The sequence below is a fragment of the Impatiens glandulifera genome, chromosome 8 (genome assembly GCF_907164915.1).
Source record: "Impatiens glandulifera chromosome 8, dImpGla2.1, whole genome shotgun sequence".
NCBI classification, from domain to species: domain Eukaryota; kingdom Viridiplantae; phylum Streptophyta; class Magnoliopsida; order Ericales; family Balsaminaceae; genus Impatiens; species Impatiens glandulifera.
This window is the reverse complement of record NC_061869.1, coordinates 39,122,125-39,147,451: the sequence shown is the minus strand read 5'-3', so window position 1 is coordinate 39,147,451 and position 25,327 is coordinate 39,122,125. Positions and strand designations below refer to the sequence as shown.

Here is a 25,327-nt window from a genome sequence, read left to right as displayed (position 1 = left end):
CCGGGCCACACAGACGAGCAATGCCTCAACAGACTGGAGGAAGTGGAGGACCTGATGATGAACATTACAAACTCCAACACACTTCAAGAGGTACAACACCGAACTTGTCTCTTGTTACCGAAGGTCCAACTTCGGAAACTAAAGACACGTATCCGGAACATTACGGAGGAGCTCAGCACGATGGAAACGGTGGACACCGTAGCACCGCGGGTGTTAGCAAGGCTTGAAAAAGCCAAAGGGGAACTAATTCAAGAAATCGAGCGGCTGGAAGCCATATGCAGCCGAATGCAAATACCGGTCTATACCCCTCCCAGATCGACAGGTTTCCGGTCAACTGTTCAACTCCTCCAAGGGAGAATGCGACATCGATAGAATTCAGTGACAGAGCCGATCCAAATCTCACCGAGCAATCACCTCCTCCACAACCGGAAGTCCCCGCTTCAGACTTCACTAAAGAGTGGGTTGAGGACCGACTTCAAAAGCTTGAAGCATCCACATCGGAACGGATTGATAGCCGTATCCAAGAGTTCGATGACACAGTGGTTCAACGATTCAAGGATAGATTCCAAAGAATCACTGGCTCGGCACTCAATTTCGCCGATGCCACATGGTTTCTTTTGAATTCCAATCGGGACCGAATCTCAGAAATCGGCGATGATATGCGGGAAGAGGCGGTTCAGCGCGATAAATATGTTCAGCGAACTGCAATTCTGGAGGACGTAACCTCCGATTTAAAGAAAGATTTCGACCGGTTTGAGAGAGGAACCGATCAACGGTTAACTGCGATGAGTAATGATCTGGTCGGCACGACACTTGACCGGGTCTCCGAACTCGAAAAGACGAATGTGGGTCTCGTGACCGAACTAAAGGCGCTCTCTGAACAGGTTGCCGAACTGCTAAAGGCAAAGGTGAACGCGGATGCCGCGGCTATAGCGGCCGATGCTGAGACGACTAAAAGGATCCAGGATGCGCTGGATGCCGAAGTAAGTAAAGAGAAAGAGGCACCGCGTTCTTCTCAGCTTACCGAAGAGGAAGAGGAAGCCGCGCGGATTAAAAAGGCTAAAGTCATGTTCCCAGGGTTTGCTGAGAAAGTAGCCGCTCAAGCTGCGGAGGATGCCGCACGATTGGAAAGGCAAAAACGGAAGCTGGAAGAATTCGCCGAAGAAAACAAGAAGAAGAAGGCGGCTGCCTCCGCCTCAGCGCCGAAAAAGCGGAAGAGGGAGGCTCCTAAGAAGGAGGCCCTTAAGAAGGTTCAAATAGCCGAGCTGCTCAGTGAGATCTCTGAACCGGTCATCCCGAATGCATCGCAGCAGGACGACTAAGTCGAAGATGAAGTCGAAGAACAACTGCGGTCCCGGTCTACAAGACGACGATCTTCCGAACCGACCGGTCAACAGCACCCGAAGAAAAAGAAGAGCCTATATGACTTCACGGACTCTGAATAGGGACTATCTTTCCTCTCTTATTGCCTTAGTGCTTTTATATATATTTTGTCTCTTTCGGTTATCTATATATATATAAAGTTACTTTTGAAACCGGCCATCCTTTGCATTTCTACTTAGTTTTGATAATTTTAAATAAAATAATCAAAAAGGGAGAAATTGATAAGATAAAAGATAAAGATTCTTCCAAAATTTTTCTCAAAATTTTTCGAAAATTTCTCCTAAGTCAGTTTCAAAAATCCGGCCAAACAAAACAACCGGCCTACGGTTGCAAACTTACATGATTTTGATAATTTTAAATAAAATAATCAAAAAGGGAGAAATTGTTAGATAAAATTAGACCGGTTCAAACATACCTAACTTAAACAAACTTTCCATGCAGGAACAAGGAACCGGACCAGAACCGGCTAAAGAAAACTAACCGGTCAAGCTACCAAACCGATCAAGAATACTTGGAACGTGACCGCAAAAAGAAAGGATCGGCCAAAGCCTAAAACTGGAATCATCAAACAGCCGATCATCCACAAGGCAGAAAAATAACCGGAAGAAGTCCGGCTACATTACTCATACCAAAAGCCACTCGGTTAAGTCGAATGACCGACCTGTACAAGAAGACAATTTGGGTATCTGCTGAGAATGATACCAAAGGAACAGACTGAATACTTCCATATCCATGCAAGTCTGAGCAAAGACCGTAGGCTGCAGAAGACAGTACTACCGGATCCTTCCACTTCGGGATAAGTCAGAAAGAAGATCTTCCAAGTACAGACAACTGTCCAACAGACAGTGCCTACATCAAGTAAAAGACAAACCCGGCAGGTTTGTCTTACAAACCGGAAGAACAGACCGGCAGGTCTGAGACAGAATACCAGGTCTGAGGTTGACCATCAGGTCTGAGGAAACAACCGCAGGTCTGAACCTCTGAAACACTGAATCACTGCACCTCTACTCAGCCAATCAGATTCAAGGAAGTGAAATATGACCGTTGGCATATTTCACCTATAAAAAGGGGCAGTTGAAGAAGAGTAAATGTGGGACACTCAGTGAGACAAGTGAAGCGTTAAGAGCATTTACTACAAGTGATAAAATTGTGTTATTCTAAGAAAGTCTAAGTGCTAAAGTCAAAGTGTGTATTACAATTTCGGTGTAAATTGTAAGAGTATTATCGAGCAGGAAATAAGTCTCGATCGGATTGTACTTGTATTCCTTAGTGAATATCCTTCTCGCGGTTTCGAGAGGAAGGGGTGACGTAGGAGTTTTATCTCCGAACATCCATAAAATCTGTCTTGTTATTTACTTTTTGTCGGCTTCATCATCTAACCGACTAACTTAACCACACCGCTCTAAACCGACTCTATACTAACCATACCGAATTTCCAGATCACCGAAACCGACCCACCATTCTTCAAATCTCCATCATCCAAAACCGGCCTTGTCCATCAAACAAGTGTGCTGCTTCAACCTGAAAGCAAACATCTTCCGCGCTTGAACCTAGTTCAAGGGTTTGTGACAGGTTGTGAAGTATTGAAACCCCGGTGTTAATCTCTAACCGGATTAATCACCACCCTTTGAGTGAGACGCGCTAACCGGTCCAACCCCCGGTCCTCCAGCGGCTACCTAGATCCTAACACTTATTTACTTCTTATTCACTCTAAAACCGAAATATAATCCTACTCCTATAATCAAAATCGGTTTATACATACTCCTTAAACCGATTCCTCATAAACCTCATCCAAGTCGTGTGTGTTGCTTCAGACTGAAACAGACATTTCCGCCCTTGATCCCGATTCAAGAGTCTGTGACAGTCTGCGTAGTGTTGATAACGGTTGTAGTCTTTAACCGGACTATCACCATTCAGAGCGTGTGTTGTTGTGTAAGCGGTCAACTCTTCCAAAACCGGAACACCACGGTCCTACAAGGGCGAACCCGATCCTAACAGGTACCATTGACATGGTTGAGTGTAGAAGTGAAGCCACAAGATTAGTAATATGAGAGATTTATTATGTAAGAAATGATATTTTTGGTTAACCGAGAAATGAAAGTAAGAAGTCGAAGAGAAAGAGGTCGGTATTGATGAGAAAAAATTAAATTAATGTCTTTTTAAATTTGTTGTCAATTTTTTTTATGAATAACGAAAATAACGATGAATGAGAGGAGGAAAACGATCACTCGGTTGACCCAACTGTGTATTGTTTATTTCAACTTTGTAAATGTCATTTTTATTTATCCTTGTAACTTTGTAAATTATGCTAGTTTATTTAATTTCACGTAATGCTATGATATTTGTTTATGTTTATAGTACTTTTTTTAAATTTATAGTGTACAATTATAGTGGAATGGTGTGATATATAAAAAGAATATATTAACATAATTGCTCAAATTTTAGTATAAAATAATTAAAGTAAGCACGAAGCACACATTTCTTTGTCAAGGCATTTGGAAGATGATATTGTTCCATTTAACAGTGTTATGTTATAAATTCCTTGTGTTTCATTTTTCCCCTTTTATTTATGTAATTAATGTTTCATTTATCAATCATCTAAATAGTTTTCTCTTGTCCACTAATAAAATTTTCATAAGTGGTTCCATTAAGATTATAACTCATTTTCTCACCTCGAGTTATGTTATAGGCATCTTCAACCCGTTCTCCTCCACCTAAAAATGTTGATAACAAACTAAAGGAGCTCATGATGAATATGTTACAATATTTAGTCTAAATTTTTATTACTTAAGTCTATATTCTTAATACTTTATGTCAATAAATTGAGATAAACTGTAGTTGCGGAAACATACCTGAATCTGAAATGAAGAACGATTCATTAATTCGTTCTTCGTTATTCTTTGGATCTTCTCTTGATCTTGAATATTCTTATTTTGGATCTGGACCTGAATCTGAATGTCTCATGTGAGTGGGTTTAAATCTTTCAACCTTCTATCGATAGCCTTCTTGAGTGTTCTTAGAGATGAACAGAAACCTTTTGCATGATGAGATCAACATAATATGTAGACTATCTATATGGGTTGAGGACCTAGCCCTAATATACCCATTTATTATTCGGCCCATCAACTAAATAATAAATGACATTTATGTTTCTACACAAGTATGTCCTCACATTTATTATAGATATTCAAATAAGCCCATAACCTTTATATTTTAATTGATCACCTTAACCGAGCTTTAATCTTTATATGATAACAACTAATATACAATTACTAAATAATATATTACCCAAATGTTGGAATTAAATAATCCATTCCTATGTAAGTTTCATAAGGAGATCATTTAATTATTTTTTAAAGGATATTAAAAAAATGAAAAGATCTGAATTATCCATTAAGCACAAAATTAAGCATGAGTTAAAAATTATAAGAGCTTATTTGATGTTGGTTTATTAATTGGGGATTTATTGTTTATTTAGAAGAAAAACATTTGTTTAATGAAAAATTAGGTTATTTAAATTTTTATTTAGTTTAATTATTATAATATTATTTTGTATTTAAAATTTATAAAAATTAAATAAAGATATATTGAATTGTTAATTGAGTGATTTAATAATTAAAAATAAAATAATATGAGATTAATTTTTGATATAAAAAATAAAAACTAATCATCAAACGAGCTCTAAAAAAAGGGAAGGAATCATCCAAAATAACCAAAATAATGAACTACGTGCAAAGATTTTTCAATAAATTGAACCAAATATTGAAGATGTAGTAGACAACTTTACAAGGGATAATAGGAATGTCAACAAGACGATATCCAACTCGGGTACTTGACTACCCGTCCACAACCGGATAGGGATAGGTTAGTTCATCAAATCTTCAAACCATGGGATACTCATAACCTAAGGAGCCTGTCCGTGTTGCTAGACCTTCCAAAGTTGTAGGCAGAGGTAACGAAGCCTCGGTCGAGGTATTAGGGCCTCAATCAATGGTGAGGCAATCAATGGACCTCATCATGGAAGAAGTGGAGGCACTTCTTAAGAGAGATTGAAATTATTTCATGAATGGAGAAGCATAAGGCTCCGGAAGAGATTCAATCAGTTCATCCTACATGACGATCTGTTTGAGTAGTGCAATGCATTCTAGTCTCGACCTGCACCGACAATGTCCACGAGGTTATCAAGAGTAGAGAGCTCGTTGGAAAAGTAGGATGTCTTACTCCCAATTTATTGTCACAGGGAGGCAAATTATGATCCCTTGGAAAGTACAACCTAGATGGATGGCAAGGTGAACACCCGTCTTCGAGACTGATCTTTGATTCTTACTGTTCAACCGCCCTACCATTCGTTCATGGCACTAGATCTTTCAAAATGGCTGAAGAGCAGCGGCTCTTCGTGGAGAAGATGTCTTTCGCTAATGTTGAGGAGTAGAACCCAAGTATTGAAGAGCAGTAGACTCTTCATACTACTAAGCAACAACAACCTTCCTCAAGTGATGAGAATCATAAGTCTCCTATTGTTGAACAAACGACTTTCAAGGTTGATGAGGAGATCATTCTGTATGAGTAGAAGTCATCTGCTGAGAAGGAAGTCTCTACTCCTATTGAGCAGTAGTCTACTCCATCTTCCAAAAAGACAACTTCTGGAACTACTGAACAGTTCTCCTCTCATTCCTCAAAGAAGTGATCTCCATCTGTTTAGACAATTTCTTCAGATAAAGAGCAGACGTCTGAAGAAAGAAGATCCTCCCTAAAATCCAAACCTCATACTTCTTCTTCTTCAAAGAAGAAATCCATTCTTGCAAATCCTTTCACGCAGAAGAAGTGATTGGATTCATCAAAAATGTGTGCGAAGAAATTCAAGGAGAAGAATGCGAGACTCGGGTAATGTGTGCTTCGAACCTCTTCTTCTGACAAGAAACCTGCGCCATCTGAAATTGACATAAGTATTCGAGTCTCTCCACTTCGCTTTATTCCAGCAGGGTCTCATATGAATCGGTCGAATCGTTCTTCCATGGAGGAATCCTCTCGAGGAACGACAAAGCTCAAATCTTTAATTATCAATACTTTGGCGCCTATACAGTAGAGCATTAGAACATTATTGGGTGAATTATAGCGTCTAAAGAAGGAGTCTGCCTCGAATTCAAAGACAACAACAGATGTTGCCTCAAAGCAGGCAAATGCTATTAAAGATATATCGAGGACTTCAATTGAAGTATTGATGATATGGAATATGCTGCCCAGGATGAAGTCTTCCTTGATCCAAAACGCCTTCGAACTTCATAAACAAACAACTTCAACATTGCAATCCTTTGACCTTCAGCTTCTTGAAATAATTCTCTCTCTCTCAAGGAAGTAGATGCTGAGCACATTGAAATTGCTAGTGCAACTGCCATGCAAGTTGTGGTTACTGCTGCAGAAAAATACTTTGAAGTTGCTGAAACTGTTGTTGATGATATTAAAAAGGGGAAGGTATTAGACGAATGGGCATCAGCCGAGGGAGAAGAGATGGCTACAATCGGGGCACTCGTTCCAAGAGGAAACCAGACAGTGGAGGACGCGGAGGAGGAAGAGGTGGATGTCTAAGTGGAGACTTGGAACAACTCCTCTTCGGCGATAAAGGCCTCGATGGATGAAGTTTGAAGGATGTTTAAGCTTCTAAAAAAAAGGGAGGACTTTTCTTTATTTACTTAAAAATTTGTATATTTGTAAATATTTTATTTTCAATTTTATTTCATTTCTTCCATTTAACTAAGTTTTAACATCATCAAAAAGGGGAAAATTGTTAGGATAAGCTAAATAAAGAAAAAGAATTAATTAATTAAGATTAAATATTTTAATTGATTAAAATAAACTTAGGTTAAACTAAGCTTAATATTATACAGCATAGTTTTGATGATGACTAAGTGAATAAAACTAAGTTGTGCAAATGTTTAGGCATAGTTAGTCTAAAGAGGCGCGAGTAGACATCTTACTTCAACAGACGGGTTATTCTGAAGAACAACGAGTAGACGTCTCAATTCAACATACGAGTTATTCTGAAGAAGCACGAGTAGACGTCTCACTTCAACAGACGGGTTATTCTGAATAAGCACGAGTAGAAGTCTCACTTCAACAGACGGGTTAGTTTGAAGAAACGCGAGTAGACGTTTCTCTTCAACAGACGGGTTAGTCTGAAGAAGCACGAGTAGACGTCTCACTTCAACAGACGAGTTAGTCTGAAGTAGAGGTGCAAATGTCTTGAAGCTGAAGGAAGTGAACAAACGCGGTGGTCTGAATAAGCGCGAGCAGACGTCTTATATAGGATAGACGTCTTACTACGAGCATACGCCTTCCTTAAGTAGTTGTTTGTATAAGTGCTCTACTTATGTGCACAAATCAACAACATAGTGGACAACATAGTTGGTTATATGCAGACTTCCTAGTCAGTTTATTACAACTGTAACCAAGTGTTCAACCACTAGAAAGTTGATACGTATTTACGAATTAGAGTCGACAGTTGCCTACATCTCAACATCAAAGTACAACATCAAATCCCTAAACTTATGAACGTGGGACCCCTGTATTTCCGGTACGATGGATCCCCGAATTTCTTGATTTGAGGTAAGGTGAATATTTCCTGGTTAATTCATAATCCATGATTTAGAAGTCGACCGTTGCTACACTTCTCTATAAAAGATCTTTAGAGTACAACAGTGACTTCTCCATTTCTCTAGTCCCGGTTCTTATAGTTCTGATTTACACAAGATCTAAGTTCTTACTCTCTCTATAATCGTAAAAGCATACATTGTAAAAGATGAGAGTATATTCATTGTTATAAGTTGAATAGAAGTTGTCTATTCAACAGAATGAGTGCTAGAAGTTCAGAATAAGCAGTTGTTAAGTCCTGAGTTTCTGAATGAGTTTGTATAGGCTCTATATAACCAAATTCTTCGAGTGGAATCCTCATGGAAATAGAAGTAGCGGTGACGTAAGAGTTTTATATCCGAACATTCATTAAACACTCGTGTTATTTACTTTCTGCATATTTCTGTCTTGCATCTGTTGTTTCAAATCCAGCAAGCATTTCCACCCTTGAATCCTTTCAAGAGCTTGCGACGATTTGTGTAGAATAGAAACATGTTTTAAGTCCCTAACAAGATTAAAACCAAATTAAAAGTCAAGATTAAATCAACAACATTCAACCCCCCTCTTTTGTTGTTGTAACTAATCCTAACATAATTATCTTCTCTTACATGTAATAAAACCATCAATGTAACATAAGAAGTAGACATCAAACTATGAGTAAAAATGATATTTCCTTTTCATTTAGCTTAAACTTCAAAACCAAACACTTCTTAGAAACAGAGGATGATATTTACTTTAACTTAAACTTCAAAACCAAATACTTTTTAGAAACAAAGAATGATATTGTCTCCACCGTAGAAAAGAAAATCGAAATCAATTTAAACATAGCCAATGATCCATATATTGTACTAATCATCCAAATTTTAAACCCCCAAGAACTTTTGGAAATTGTTGAGCTGCTAAAAGCCAACAAAGACGTCTTCGCCTCACTAGTAAAAAAGAGCTCAATAACGACGGTAAGGGTCGTCGTTATTGGAATATAAGACGTCTCTATAGATAATTAGGGACAGTAGAAAAAGAGGTCGTCAGTCGTCGGTATTGCACTTGTCGTTATTGCCCAAAAATACATATACTGACTATTTCAATACCATCACTGTAAAGTCATCTATAGCGACAACTAATTTATACTGCATAGAAAAACTTACCTGAACTACAAAATTATTGGCAATAGTGCTAATAAGAAGAGGAGCAGCAAATGGAAGTACCCATATTGCAAGTATGAAGAACTTAAATATCCATCCAAATAACGCAAACCAGAGGAAGAATATTGTTTTTGCAAGCAAGCAAATGAAGCTTTAAGTCAGTAAAAACAAATTCTAAACATATATGAATATAGAAGGGGATACATTAGATATCTATGTTTTTAATCAGAGATGCAGAATGAATGCTAGTAGTGTATGAAAATTTTCTCAAATTTACTTTAAAGGATGGATGATGCATTGATTTATAACATCTCAACCAAATATCAACAAACATGATTGATAAGATGAAGAAAATAAAACTAATTGGTACTCACAACAAAGCCTCTTCCTAGTGGAGTGCCTAAGAAATCATTGCATTGATCTGTTTCATGTACTGAAATGTTGAGAACAAATAATGAATGGCTTAGAATTCACCATATAAAATACAACAGGTTGCATATAATTGATGAGATATCCAATTAGTAGAGCCTGCAATTATATATTAGAGATAAGAGGAAATGAAACAAACCCCCTGCCAGTTGCGACTGAAGTCGAGCGTAAGAGTTCTCCAACGCTGTGTAACCTCGAAGTCGTAGTCAAGCTCCTTGGTTTGGTAGAAAACGGATTCGGCAGCGACAGATAGCGTGTAGAAACGGAATAGCGGCGGTCGATGCACTCGGCAGTTTTCGTTGTTTCGTAGACAAACAACTCAAATTCTTCATTGGCTCTTCTCCAAGCAACTCTCCATAGGTAGCCGAAGGATAGGATTCAAGGGTTTTAGTGATAGTAATTGATGAAAATTATCTGTAATATGAGAGAAGAGTTTGCGGTTTAAGGTTATAGTGTGAAATATTTAGAAAATATAAAGCATTTGAGGCTCAAATTCAAACAGTAAGACAACAAAATCTTCATAGACATAAACAAAATTAATTATACCAATTACTTAGTTTATTAAAACGTCTCAAACACGAATCTGTTAACCTGGTTTTCTTCAAGATTGCGAGCGAGGGACAACAAATGAGGAATGCGAGCAAGAGGGTGAGCGATGGACCGCGAACGGGAAGGCGGGAGCGGCTGAGAGAGAGATATATATAATTTAATTATATTTCAATATTTTTATGGTGACGGCATGGGTGGTCGTCATATGATCTAGTTTGAATTTAAACTAACCTAAATATGTTTTATAACTTATGTTTTTTTTAAATCATTTATATAATTTAATTTTAATTAAGTTATTACATACAAAATAATTTTAAAAAAATTAAGAATGTATTATATATATATATAATTAATAAAACAACGATACTTAGATGGTATTAATCAGCCAAAGTTTAAACCCCCAAGAACATCTGGAAATTGTTGAGCTACTAAAAGCCAATAAAGACGTCTTAGCCTGGTCATACAAATAAATGCCAGATATTGATCCAAAGATCACACGACATCATATTCCTTCATATCATGACATTAAGTTAGTAAAGCTAAAGCGTAGACGAAAGAAAGAGGATTCCTTTAACAAAATCCAGGAAGAAGTCCAAAAGCAAATCGAAGCTGAATTTCTCGAGGTTGTGGAATATCTTATCTAGATTTCTAACATAGTCCCCGTCATGAAGAAAGATATAAAAACTACACGTGTGTGTGTATTATCGGTATCTAAACAAGGCTAGCCCTTAAGATCATTTCCCACTACCACACAACGACATACTGGTCAATCATGCCACCAGTCATGAAATATTATCATTTATGGACGGATTTTGAAGATACAACCAAATCTTGATGTTTCTGCTAGACAAGTAAAAGACCATGTTTATAATAGAAGTATGAAATTTCTATTATAGGGTCATGCCTTTTGGTCTTAATAATGCGGGAGTCACCTATAAAAAGGTAGCCACCATGATCCTTAATGACATGATCCACAAAGAAGTGGAAGTATATGCCGGCGACATGATTGTTAAATCGAAGGATCGAGAACGACATGTCCTAAACCTTGAGAAATTCCTACAACGAATCAGGAAATATCAGCAACTCAACCCAAAGAAATGCACCTTCAGAGTCACAGCTGGTAAAATATTAGACTTCTTAATCACACAAAGGGACTTCAAAGTCGATCCCTCTAAGATTGAAGCAATCACGACTATGCCATTCGCTTGAAACGAAACAGAGGTCCGAGGATTTCTTGGGTAAAGTCCAATACATTAGTCGATTCATTAGTATGCTTACTATGCCATGCAATCCGTTGTTTAAGCTACTAAAGAAAAATCAAAATATTTTATGGGATGAAGAATTTCAACAAGAATTTTACAAAATCAAGGATTACTTAAAATTCCCTCCCATATTCATGCCTCCCATAACCGACATTCCTTTCATCATATACCTTACTATAAAAGACACAACCTTGGGAAGCCTTTTCGCTGAAGAAAACGAGGACAAACTCGAAACAGTTGTGTACTATATCAATAAAAATATGACTAGATGTGAACTTAATTACACTTCAATTGAGAAAATTTGTTGGACCTTAATATGGGTCACCAAAAGGTTGTGACACTACATGCAAGCCCGCTCTATCAAGTTGGTATCAAGATTGAACCCAATCCACTTCTTGTTCCAATGAACTCTTTTGTCACTAAGGCTATCCAAATGGATGATGATGTTATCCGAATACGACATACAATATACGGTACAGAAGTGTGTCAAAGGAAGAATTGTTGTAGACTTACTTGCTGACCAACCTATCATTGTTAAGTTAGAAGACGATCTTGATGTCCCTGAGGAAGGAATTATGAGTATAACATCAGACACATGGAAACCGATGTTTGATGAAGCTTCCAAAAAGTAGGATTACAGAATTGGAATTTTGTTAATTGACTTGAAAGGGACTTACAACCCAATATCCATCAAACTTGAATATCCCATCACCAATAATAAGGCCGAATACAAGGCATGCCTCTCAGGTTTCAAATTGGCATATGAAAAAAGGGCAACCAAGCTAGAAATTATTGGCGAATCTAACTTGGTTATATCCCAAGACAATGGTACGTGGCAAGTGAAATGGGAGAACTTAAAACCCTACCATGCCCACTTGACCAATCTTATGAACAAATTTGATCAGGTATCATTTGTTCACGCTCCAAGAAGCCAAAACTGTTTCACAGATGCTTTGGCTACTTTGGCAGCTATGATTTAAATTCCCGATGGAATTAAAATCAAACCTATACAAACCCAACAAAAGCAAAAACCTTCTTTTGAATCAAGAGCAGTCACTTCCTATGAAAATGATGCTAAACTTGGTACGATACTCCCTAGATGTACATTGAGTATAGAGAATATCTCTATCATTTTTTAGCTAAGGAACGACGGACGTTGTGCCAATATTCCACCAACTACGTTTGGATTGCCAACAGGCTTTACTGTTGATCTTTTGATTTTCAAAACATGATCTACATAGATAATCCTGAATCCAAGAGGATCATGGAAGAAGTACATGCAGGGACATGCGGTCCACACATGAATGGAATGACTTTAGCCAAGAAAGTACCCTGTTTAGGATATTATTGGTGAAACCTTGAACAAGAATGTGTGAACTATGTGAGGAGGTGTCATCAATGCCAAATATGTTCTAACATGAAGCATACACTATCCTCTCTCCTCTACAACATGACATCCCATTGGTCCTTTTCCACACGGGGTATCAACGCAATCGAGAAAATCTATCTCCACATGTAAAATGGACACGAGTTCATACTTGTCGCTATACACTACTTCACCAAATATTTGAAGAAGCCTCCTATAAATTCTTGAAATCATCTCAAGTGAAAAACTTCATCTGAACTAGCATCATTGCTAGGTATGGAGTTCCTCACACCCTGATTTTAGACAATGGTCGACAATTATAAGGAAAAGTGTTATAATTGCTCAACGAGTTGAAGATCAAGAATCATAAATCATCGCTCTAAAGATCCCAAACCAATGTTCGATCGAAGAGGCAATCAAAAATGTGATTAGGATCATCAAGAATATGACCATCACGTATAAGGATTTACACGAGAATCAGACGCCTTATAGGGATATCGAATAACCGCTCGAACCTCGACAAACGAAACTCCCTACTTTCTGTTTTATGGCATGGACGATGCACAACCTATCGAAATCAAGATTCCAAATCTAAGATTAATCTTAGAGAGAAATGTCATAAAAGATAACTGGCTTAAATATCGAAATGACCAACTAACGTTAATAGAGGATAAGAGGTTAAACACTTTGTGAAAAATCCAAGACTACCAAAAATGCATGTCATATATACCTTTAATAGGAAGGTTAAACCTATAAACCTCAAAGAAGGTGATCTAGTTCTCAAAAGAACCCGGGAACTCTTAGATCCTAGGTGAAAGTTTCGACCCTAGTGGGAAAGACCCTTCCTACTTAAGAATATCCTCTCTAGAGGATATGTCCGTCTTTCTAACACATAAGGCGAATAGTTCATTGCGTCGAATAATCTCGATGCACTTAAAATATATTTTGTATAATATAAGCATGCACAGAATAATTTAATAGCTCCACCTGAAAAGATGCTTACAATCCAATCCCATGTTTTCTATAACTTGCAACATGGACAAATGTTTCATGTTCGAACTACATAGACCTGATTATTCTCAAAGTGCAAAAAATAAAGGAGAGATGATACGTAGGTAACCTGTATGTTTGTGGGCCCGATCTCAATTATATAAATAAAACCCCAGTCCCTTCCTCAAGAGAGAAAGAAAATATTTTGGAAAAGGATGAAAACCTTCATTCCATCCTAGAGCCGATATTGTGGATTTTAGGAAACAAATAGGGGCAAAGCCAAGAGCATCGCTTCCTTTGAATTGATATTCTCATAAAAGAAACCGAAGATTTCACAATAATCCCAACTAAAGAGATATCGGTCATACGCTCTATTTTGTTTGTAGGAGATTATCTTGAGAGCAACCCTCCATCGAAGGTTTTGATGAAAATGAACCTAAATAAACCCCATAAATACAAGGCCTAGAGCCCCAAATTGATAAAGACCACCTCATCATTACTTTTGTTAAAGAAGGAGTGATTTTAAACTCATGCTTTGGAAGGAAAAAAATGAAAATGCCAAAAAGATAATCGGAATAAACTCCAAAAATCTCTAAAAAATAAAAAATATTCCTTTGTTAGTTGAGGTATTTAAATCACCATTCGTGCTCACTCAGACTCTAGTCTTGATTGCTACGGCAAGATCAAAATGTACCGATTTTACCAAATATATCCCTGAAATGAAAAAATATCTCAAGTGGTTGAGGTATTGAAATCACCATCCGTTACTTACTCAGACTCTAGTCTTGATTGCTACGGTAAGGGAAATGGTGTACCAATTCTACCAATATACCCGCGAGTCAATAAAAGATAAAAAATAGAAAAACGGAAAATTAAAACCCAAATCATAAAGTTGATAAAACATCTCCTAAATGTTTTTACAATGAGTTAGACTTTCAAGAAATGTAGTTTAGGGTCGAACAACCAAAACTATGTTGCACTTTTTTATTTTATCAAAACGTCAAGGTTTGACCACCTTCCTCAAAGATTATAATGATGGACAATCGTTTGTACACGAGATTTAATTTATATCCGATATATCGAAACTTGGGGGAAAAAGAAATCTTATTTCTCGATGAAAGAAAAATTATCTCAAAAGACGGAAAAAAATGTTCAAAGACTAGCCCCGATGACGTTTCTAATTTAAAAACGTCATGATTTATTCTAAAGGATCAAGGTCATTCCAATCTCAAAAAATAAAAGAGATAAACAAGGATAGAAACTAGGAAAATAAAAAAAATGTTTCTTTATCCAAAAATATGAGTAAATTGTCCATAAATAAAGCTCAAAATTGTTAAGTGACAAATTTCAACTAGCTGCGAAGAATATTTTGAAATGAAAACGGAAAGAAAGATTCTGTTGAATTATTCCCTTAAAAGGCATAAGAGCCATGACTGATACTACAAAAGCAAAATAACCAAAATCTAGTCTCCAAAACCCTATCATTTGTTGATAGGTGCGATATACCGTTTTTATATAATTCCGCTAAAAACCTAATTGTGGTTATGTATATAAATCATATATGTTGATAGATACGTGAGATTGTTTTTACACGATCTCGTTTAAACCCTAATTGTTATTAGGTATCCAAAACCCTATCTATTGATAGATGCGATAGATAATTTTTATACAATTATGCTAAACACCCTAATTGTAGTTTGGTATCTAAATACTATATGTTGATAGGTACATGAGATCGTTCGTACACGATCCCGTTTAAACCCTAGTTGTTATTAGATATCAAAAACCATATATGTTGATAGGTATGATAGATCATTTTTATACGACTCTACTAAAAACCCTAATTGTAATTAGATATCTAAATCCTATCTGTTGATAGGTATGTGAGATCGTTTGTACATGATCCCGTTTAAACCCTAATTGAAGTTTGGTATCCAAAACCCTATCTATTGATAATTGCGATAGATCGTTTTTATATGATGTTAGGATCGGGATCGCCGATAGGGGACCGGGGTCCGACTAAAGGAAACCGTTTTAAACACACACACACAACGGTTGGCGCTAATCCGATTAAGAATTAACACTGGTCTTAACACTACACAGACTGTCACAAACTCTTGAACTGAGTTCAAGGGCGGAAATGTTTGTTTCAGTCTGAAGCAACACACACAGATCGGTTAAAGAAGAGAGTAGGGAAGGATCAGTTAGAATGAAGGGAAACCGGTTCGGTTGGTTTGGTGACCGAAAGTAAATGAAGAACACATGACACAGATTTTATGGATGTTCGGAGATAAAACTCCTATGTCACCCCTTCTTCTCAAATAGTGAGAAGGATATTCACTAAGGAGTATTCAACAATACAATACAACACACGATCGAGTCTTATTCACTGCTCGATGTTCACTTTACAACACTCACACAGTATTGTAATACACTTTTACAGATATGTAAACACACAACTTTTCAGTTTGTTCTTATCACTCAATAGCTTTATAGATTTCTCAAAGTATATTCTCAAGTTTCAGAATCCAAAGCTAGATAGTGAGTGCAAGAATAAGGTCAAAGAAGAAGCTTTTCTCCAGCCTTTTTGCTTCCTTTTATAGTGGAAATATTACAACGGTCATATTTCTCTCTCTTAGATGATTGGTCAAAGGTCCAGCAATCTGGTGGAAGCTTCCCAAATGATGATGCCGTGCCAGCCTAAAATTAGGTAGCTTGTACGTTTGTGTTTTTGTACACTTGGCAACTGTACATTGGTCGACTGCCTTCTTCTTGAAGGTTGCTTCTGGATTTATAAAAATTGTTCATCTGACAGCTTCCTTCAGTCTAATCAACAAACTTATTTCATAATACAAGTGACGCATTCTGAACCTTTGAAGATCTTCCTCTGCATATTCCGAGGAATATATGTTTGTATTAACACGTCAACTGCGATTGTATCCATATTTTGATATTGTTTTGATTTAACACTATCCGGTGAAAATATATGTTTCTTTAAGATTTGAACTTAATCGGACACATATCAGTTGATAATCTTAACCGGTCTTGAATTCTAGCCGAGCTGGACTTTCGAGAATATAAGTAAGTTGTTTCGGTTTGTGCTGTTTCAGGAGAGTAGTTTTAACTGGCCAGGTTGAGAATATGTACCTGTACATAGCGTTGAAATTAATTAAGTTCTTTTAGATAGTTAATTACTCATTAATTAACTTATCTAATTTTTCTAATATATGATTCCATTAAAAACCCTAATTGTAGTTAGGTATCTAAATCCTATTTGTTGATAGGTATGTGAGATCATTCGTACACAATCCCTTTTAAACCCTAGTTGTTATTAGGTATCCAAAACCCTATCTGTTGATAGGTGCGATAGATTGTCTTTATATGATTCTACCAAAAACCCTAATTATAATTAGGTATCAAAATCATATATGTTGATAAGTATGTGATATCGTTCGTACATGATATTGTTTAAAACCTGATTCTAACTAAGTATCTATACCCTATATGTGGATAGGTATGCGATAAATCGTTCGTACACTATTCTGTTCCAAGCCTTATTTGTTAATAAGAATAGAGATGTTTTTATGATGATCCATTAACAATTTGTCTATCGACAAGGACCTGAGATCATATTTACATGATCTAGTTAAAAACTCTAATGGTAGTTAGGTATCCTAAATCCTATTTGTTAATACGTCGAAATGTCGTTCGTACACGACTCCGTGACTAAATCTTATTTGATACTAGGTCCAGACGTCGTTCATACACAACTCCGTGACTAAATTCTATTTTTAATAGGTTGAGACGTCATTCATACACAACTCTGTGACTAAATCTTATTCGTTAATAGGTCGATACATCTTTTATACACTACTCTATGACTAAATCCTAATTGTTAATAGGTCAAGATGTCGTTCGTACATGACACTGTGACTGAATCTTATTTGTTAAAAGCCGAGACGTTGCTTGTTCATGACTCAGTGAGTAAACCATGTCTGATGATAGGTTGAGTCATCATTTGTATATGGTTCTTCTAGAAACCCTATATGTTGATAGGTGCGCTAATCGTTCTTACACGATTCCGTCTAAAAACCCTATATGTTGATAGGTCGAGACATCGATTGTATGCGATTCCACAAAAACTCAATCTCTCGATATGTATCACCTCTCCCAACATCACTAAGCTCAGATATTTCAAAAACAAACTATATCTCTCGATATGTACTTTGACAAAAAAAACCTATCGTCTGAATAGGGATTCCAAACTCTATCGCTCGATAGGTATCCAAGCTTTGTTTTTTAACAAGCACAACGCTCATCTATACATGATCCAACCCAAAACCCTATCACTCGAGCAGGTATTTCAAAACCCTATGCCTCGATAGGTCCTCGAACAAAACCCTATCACTCGATAGGTAACTAAATATCATCTCTTGATAAGATACTCAAGCAAATCCTATCGTATGAATATGTATCCAAACACTATTGCTCGATAGGTATTTAAGCCTTATTTATTGAAAATAACAGCGATCATTTGTAGACGATCCTGTTCAAAATCCTATCTCTCAATACGTACTCTAATACGTTCTCATTCTATGATACGATTTCCTTCTCTGATAAATGTTTTGTTCCCAACTCACAATGACACAAAAGCCCATCTATTGATGATACCACGATCATTTATACATGATTGTTTTCAATCTCACTTGGGATTGAACTTCATGGGAAGTTTTTTAACTTCCGCAATAAAACATTGAAATTACTTTGATCATATATATACATGATCACACAATGTATTACTTGTTAGTGAACCCCATATGAAAACTTGTTAGCCTCATAACAAAGAGTTATATGTTGATAGTCCATGATCATATGTTTATGATCACCATAAAAGATATTATTTGTTAGTAACCTACATGAAATGTAATAAAACTTTTAATCTTTCCAGCATATATCATGACTTTAACCTTAGCCATTTATACATGACTAAAACATTAACAATTTGTTGATATTCATGTTAAATAATCTGTTGATATTCATGTTAAGACATAAATTGATGTTAAGTTTTATAAAACAGATTCCCCAAGAATTGTCCTTATTAGGATAACCATCAAAGAAATATCCCTACAGCAACGCTTGGAAACACCTTGACGAACTATTATATATAGCATCGCCTGGTCAATCCATCTTTCTAAACTCCCTCATTATATGTCATACTCAAATCAACGTTTTCAAAAATCATTTTATTGTATTCAAACTTGATTCGATAGAGGAACTCTATAAGAACTAAAAATCTACACTCCAATTTATAATATTAAAATAATTAATTTGAATTATTTTTAAATAAACAAAATCAAACTTATTAACCATATGGACAAAAACTCAATTAAAACAATTATTTATAATTAAATATTGTTGTAATTAATCAAATTAATTAAAATTTAAGCTCCAATTTTTAATATTAAAATAATTATTTTGATTTACTTTTTAAATAAACAAAATCAAAATAATTAACTCCATGACCAATTACCCAATTAAAACAATTAATTATGATTAATTATTGTAGACGAACTACTATACACAATATCACCAGGTCACTCTAATAGTCAACACACTAGATGCTCCATCTTTCTAAACTCCATCATTATAAATTGAACTAAATAACCTAGTGTTATATGACATACTTGAATCAACGTTTTCAAAAATAAGTTTGTTCTATTCAAACTTGATTCGAGAGGGGCACTCTATAAGAACTACAAATCTACACTCCAATTTATAATATTAAAATAATTATTTTGATTTATTTTTAAATAAAAAAAATTAAAATAATTAACTTAATGGGCAAAAAACAAATTAAAATAATTAATTAAGATTAATTATTGTATTAATTAATCAAATTAATTAAAGTTTAAGGCCAAAAAAAAAATATTCCGTATAAATTTTGTGCCCATTTTATCTCAAAATAATTTAAAAATAATAATTTGACAAAAATAAATAATTTAGAATGAATTTTTGTATCCATTTTATCTAAAACAATTATTAATTTAACCCTAAAAATATACAAAAAAAAAATTAAAAAAAAATAAATTGGTAAAATATTTGCCATATATATTTTAATATTTTGTGTATTTAAAAGATTAAAATTAAAGTAAAAAGGGTGAAAGTATAATAAATTTCAAACAAATCATTAATGTTTTAATTAAAAAATAAAATTGTAATCGGGTGTAGCCCGCTATAACGGAAGGAGCGCGCGCTCGCGAGGCACCAAATTGGTTAATGCACGTTAGCCAAACTGCTAATGAAATATTCAAACGCAACGATGCCTAGACTGAGCGCCAACAGAACGCCCAATGCGCTTAAAATGACTTCGTTTTGAGGGCCACATTCGTCTCCAATGCGAATTTGGAGGGATAAGAATCAAAGACCCATATTTGATTTCTCATATTTGGAACTTCATCCCTATTTCTGCTAATTTAAAGCTTGAAATGATCTCCCTACGACAATGATCATTTCTCCCTATAAAAATAGGGATGATTCATCCCTATTCGACAAGTTGTCTCAAGAACAATATAAACAACATTAATGAATTTTGGCTGATTTAGGTCATTTGAAGCCTCCACTGACTCAGGGCAGCTATAAATAGACCAGTGAGTCCTTCCCAATCCAAGGAATCAACTCCCTCCCTTCAAATAGAAGAAAATAAAAATCCGCCATTATATATAAAGTTTTCGGATTTTTTCGAATTTTATGTTTGAAACCTTAAAGCTTGGATCTGAGCATCTTAAAAGCTTCCATAATAATCAAGTATTGTTCTCCAATCCTTTTTAAAGATTCAATCACCCCTAACTAATATTTACAGTTTGAATTTGAAATTTTTATATTTCAAATTGCTTAGTTTTGTATGGTTGAATAATGATCCTAGAATCATTTAGAAACTATATAGATATAATCAGTCGATCTTAATAACAAAAACCCAAAATTTTAATTTTCAAAATTAAAAAAAAAAGTGTTTGATGTTCTTTGGTTAATTCTGTTGAATCACAACCCTGAAAGCATCCCAACATGATTGTAATATTGTTGGGAAACTGTTTGGATCATGTTTGATCCATCCCGATCATGTTTGATCGAAATCAAAATTTTCATAATAATTGATATTTTCGTGTTCTTGAATTGGTTCAAACAAGTAGTTAGTGTTTTTTTTGTACCAATCAAGTATATGTAGTATTAGGAAGTTATTGGATACTTCCTTACACTTAAAAAACAACTTTAAAATCAAAAACTCGATTTTTAATTGCAAACTGTTTTGAACAAATTGATCATCATATAGGTTGATCCATACCTTAAGATGATGATCAACATGTTCCTGAGAATTTTGTGAAGCTACCCAAGCTCTTGGATAAAAGAATTAGAGCTAAAAATAAATTTAAAAACCTTAACACATGTGTTCTTGAGGACCAAGGCTTATTAGCCTAGGACCGAGAAATTCTAGGACCGATAATTTTAACATGACCGATAGGTCCGACCGATGTTCTTGAGCTAGGACCGAGAAATCCGATCGAGGATTTCCACCTAGGACCGAGACTCTCGAACCACAAGATTGGAAGGTTTGACTTTTGGATCGAGAATCTCTAACCTAGGACCGAGAGCTCACGAACCTAGGACCAAGGGACTTAGTTCAAAGCTAGCCCAAAACCAAGAGATTTGTACACCTCGACCGAGGGACTTAACCCAGGCTAACCTAGGACCTATGTGATTTTACACATAAATCAGTAAAATCAGTCAAAGACCGAGAGTCCTTAGCACCCAGACCGAGGGACTTTGACACCCATACTGAAGATCCCGAGCCTCGACCGAGAGGCTCCTTTACCCGGAACAAGGGTTTCTTGACCTCGACTAATAAAAACAAACCCGATGTTAGGACTCTAGTCCTAGGGCCTATTTGGTTCCACTTTTCACAATCCAAAAAATTGTTTTGTAAGTTTGGGACTCCAAATCATTTTCTAAAAATCTCGAAAATTTAGAAAATGATTTTAAAATATTTTTTTGGATATTTTCACAAAATTATTTCGACAAAGGGTCTTTTGGTGTTTATTTCTAAACTTTAATGACTTTAAAATGACTGATATTCTACAGGTATTTCATCCATAAAGCATTTTAATATTATTTTTTCAACATTTTAAATAACGCACGAACCTTACGCATTCTTAGGACTAGAAGAATAATCGGTTAAAACTCAAACATTATACAACCGATTTTCAAAAGCAAACTTTATAAGTAGAGACCATTTTTTAAATGGGTACAGAGGATAAAGCGCGAAAACCCTTTCCCGAGTATCATCAAACTAAAAATTAAAATAAAACTCTAGTCAATATGTGTGTATACGTATGTTAACTTTTATCAATTTTCAAAAACCTATTGGCAACTATGTTTCAAAATAATTAATCTTTTAAATTAATTATGTTTAATTAATTTAAACCAAAGAATTTTCTAAAAATAAAATTGTGATTTTATTATTATAAATCCCCAAATTATTTATTTTTAAATAATTTCAAAAGCTGTCAGGAATTAATGAAATCTTTTAATAATAATATTTTATTATAAAAGAAAATTTCGAACACGTAAACCGATATTTATTTCTCGAACCTCGATCTTTCAACAGAATTTGATAAAGTGTTTTTTCGGGGTTACAACTATTATTTTAACTCTTTTTCTTAATTTTATATTTTAAAATCATATTTCACTGAAATTATATTTTAATAAATAATTATATATACACATTAATAATTTTATTTGTATGTATTATTTTAATATATTATATATTAAATTTTAAATTTATTTTAAATTTATTTTATAATTAAAATTTCCAAATAGTTTATTTTTTTTATACTTACACTTCACATATTTATTATTTATATATTTAATTAATTTTCTTTTATTCAATATATCTTTTATCTATTATTCACTAAAAATTATTAAATATATATAAAAAATAATAAATTTAATTCAATAATCAAATTTAGTCAAGTGGTTATAGTATTCACCTTTGAGTCTTAGTTGATGTGAATTTATAATATTAAAACTTAAACTGAAAAGTTAATATAGGTGAGGCGTCTCTTATTAACGCATTAGGTGAAACACACTACACCTAAATCTTTATTAACGCTTCAACTGAAGCATTAATAAGAGTCCGGTGAAATTCACCTGTCCTAATTTTAATAAAATATTAATTTTGGAATATATGTGACTAAATAAATCATCATATCTTCTCATATTAATATGAGAAATTATTGAGATAGAAAATTTTGGAGAGCTAATAGGAGAGAGAATGACGTGTTACAATCTGATTGGTTGAAAAAATAAAATAATTTTTTTTTTTCTCCTATTTTTTTTATACTAATGATCACTTATCACTCGTTTAATAAATATTTGATTATGATTATGTGAAATTATTAAGTACGTACTGTTAAAAAAAAATTGAATGATAAAATAAAAAATTATCTAACCTCATGATATGCAAATGTGCCCTAGAATAGAATATGTAGAATATGTGTGAATGAGTCTTGTTAACTTTAATGTTACTTAAAAACATTATCAATCATCAAAGCCAATGATTATAAATAATTATCAAATCTTTGGGTTTGGTAGCAATCATTGAGACCATTTATATATGTAGGGATGTTGATTCGCATGCGTGTATATACGATGTACCATATTTTTCAAATCACTAATCATCATCCTTCTTAATAAAATAAATTAAAAATCTTTAGCTCATGACATTAAATACAAAGGCGGCTTGAATTTGTCTTAAGACTTGTTTGATTCGAGTTTTCAAGTTTATTCACTCTTGCTTATTAGTTAAACATTCATATACTAAATATTCACTAAATATATTTGTAACACTAAATATTCAATCTAATTTATCCTGTTATAAGTTTGTTCCAGCTGGTTGTTTGCTAAAAGTTCAAATATATTTGTTTTATTTTTACTCTGTGATAATTTTATCGTTCAAACTATTGTAATAATTTATTACTTATTTGTGATTATATATAAGCGGTTCAATAAAACTAGCCAAAAGTTTAAAATGCACTTAACTATCTGACTTTTTATTTTAACTATAGATCAAATATATATGTTAAAATAATAAGGTTACAAAAATAACAACATACAAAAAAAACAACAAAATGCTATAAAAAAAATATACATCACACAGAACAACACCGACATATAATAATAGATGTATGGAGATATGAAAAAAATACCATAGCAGCAATGTTAGGCCTGAACTTACTGTTTATTATCAATATATATGTGAAACCAATACATAAATCTATAAACCAAAAAAACTAAATTTACAAATTGAACAAAACTCATAAAAGGAAAGAAAACTGCATATTTTTTTTTTTTTTTTGGTTTAGTTTGTCAATTTTTCTAATTCCAATTTGTTGGAATTTATAGAGTCACTTTTATAATAAATAATTGTGTAAATGTTATATTTAATATAAATCAAAATAATATGATCTAATGTGAAATTAAATTTATAACTTACGGGATATTTATCCCGTATAATACGATACTTTTTTATTTGCGTCCCCATAACATAGAGAAAATAATTAACGTACTAATCAAATTAAAACAAATCATTCCATGTTAAGAAAAGTCTAAGGAAAGTCTAAGGAAGATAAGATCAAAAGAATAATTCCATTAGTCTAAAGAATGAGAAAATTAAATATTTTCTCCATTAAAAGGAGAAAGAGAAGATGTAGATGAATCAAGGTATGCTTACCAGCCAGATCCAGATTTTAATTTATCACAATTTATATTATAATCTAATTCGAATAATTCTAGTAATTGGTATGAGAACCGTTTTAATTTAATTTAATTTTGTGAAAATATATATTATTCGGTGTAGATATATATATATATATGGATTTATGATAATTTCAAATCACAAACTCATAGTATTGAATATAAATATATATATATATATATATATATATTAGAAATATTTATATTTAACACTACAACAAAACCTGCTTTTGGTGACACATGATTGCCAACACATATTAAGCGTTGGTAAAAGTCTACCAAAAAAAATAATTTTGCCCACCTTTAATATCTACCACCACCTTTATAAATTTTATTTTATTTATATTTTCGAAAATCCTTATTAACAAATAAATTATATAACATTTCGTTTTAATATATTTTATATTTTATTATATACTTTTTTTTATACATTTAAAAAAAAAAAATTTGTTTAACAATATAATTTGATTAACTAATGAAATAAAATTGTATATTATTTTTATCTCAAAACTTAAATTATTTATATTTTGAGTGAATTAAATATTTAATTAAATATAATTATTTTTTAAAACAAATAAATGTGAAGTTAAAAAATTGATAATATTAAAGCAAATAAAATAAATTTAAGAATAAACAAATTTTTGTTAATTAAATAAATTGGGGTAAATTATTATCAGTTTATATATCTTCCTTAGAATTCAGAGAGAGAAAAAGAGAGAAAAGAGTAGGGAGATCGTCGAGGCCAAGTGGAGAGATAATCGTACCTTTTCACG

General features: G+C 33.9%; 1 protein-coding gene across 1 annotated transcript; it reads left to right on the top strand.

Annotated features, from left to right (window-relative positions):
* Window positions 1–275: 275 nt before the first annotated feature.
* Window positions 276–1,322, top strand: LOC124913312. The gene has a single exon (XM_047453905.1). It carries the CDS (start codon window positions 276–278, stop codon window positions 1,320–1,322), a length of 1,047 nt encoding a protein of 348 aa, XP_047309861.1.
* The last annotated feature ends 24,005 nt before the right edge of the window (window positions 1,323–25,327 follow it).

Bases quoted from the DNA above. Each gene is read 5' to 3' on its own strand.
- LOC124913312 (XM_047453905.1), top strand. From the start codon at position 276: ATGCAGCCGAATGCAAATACCGGTCTATACCCCTCCCAGATCGACAGG.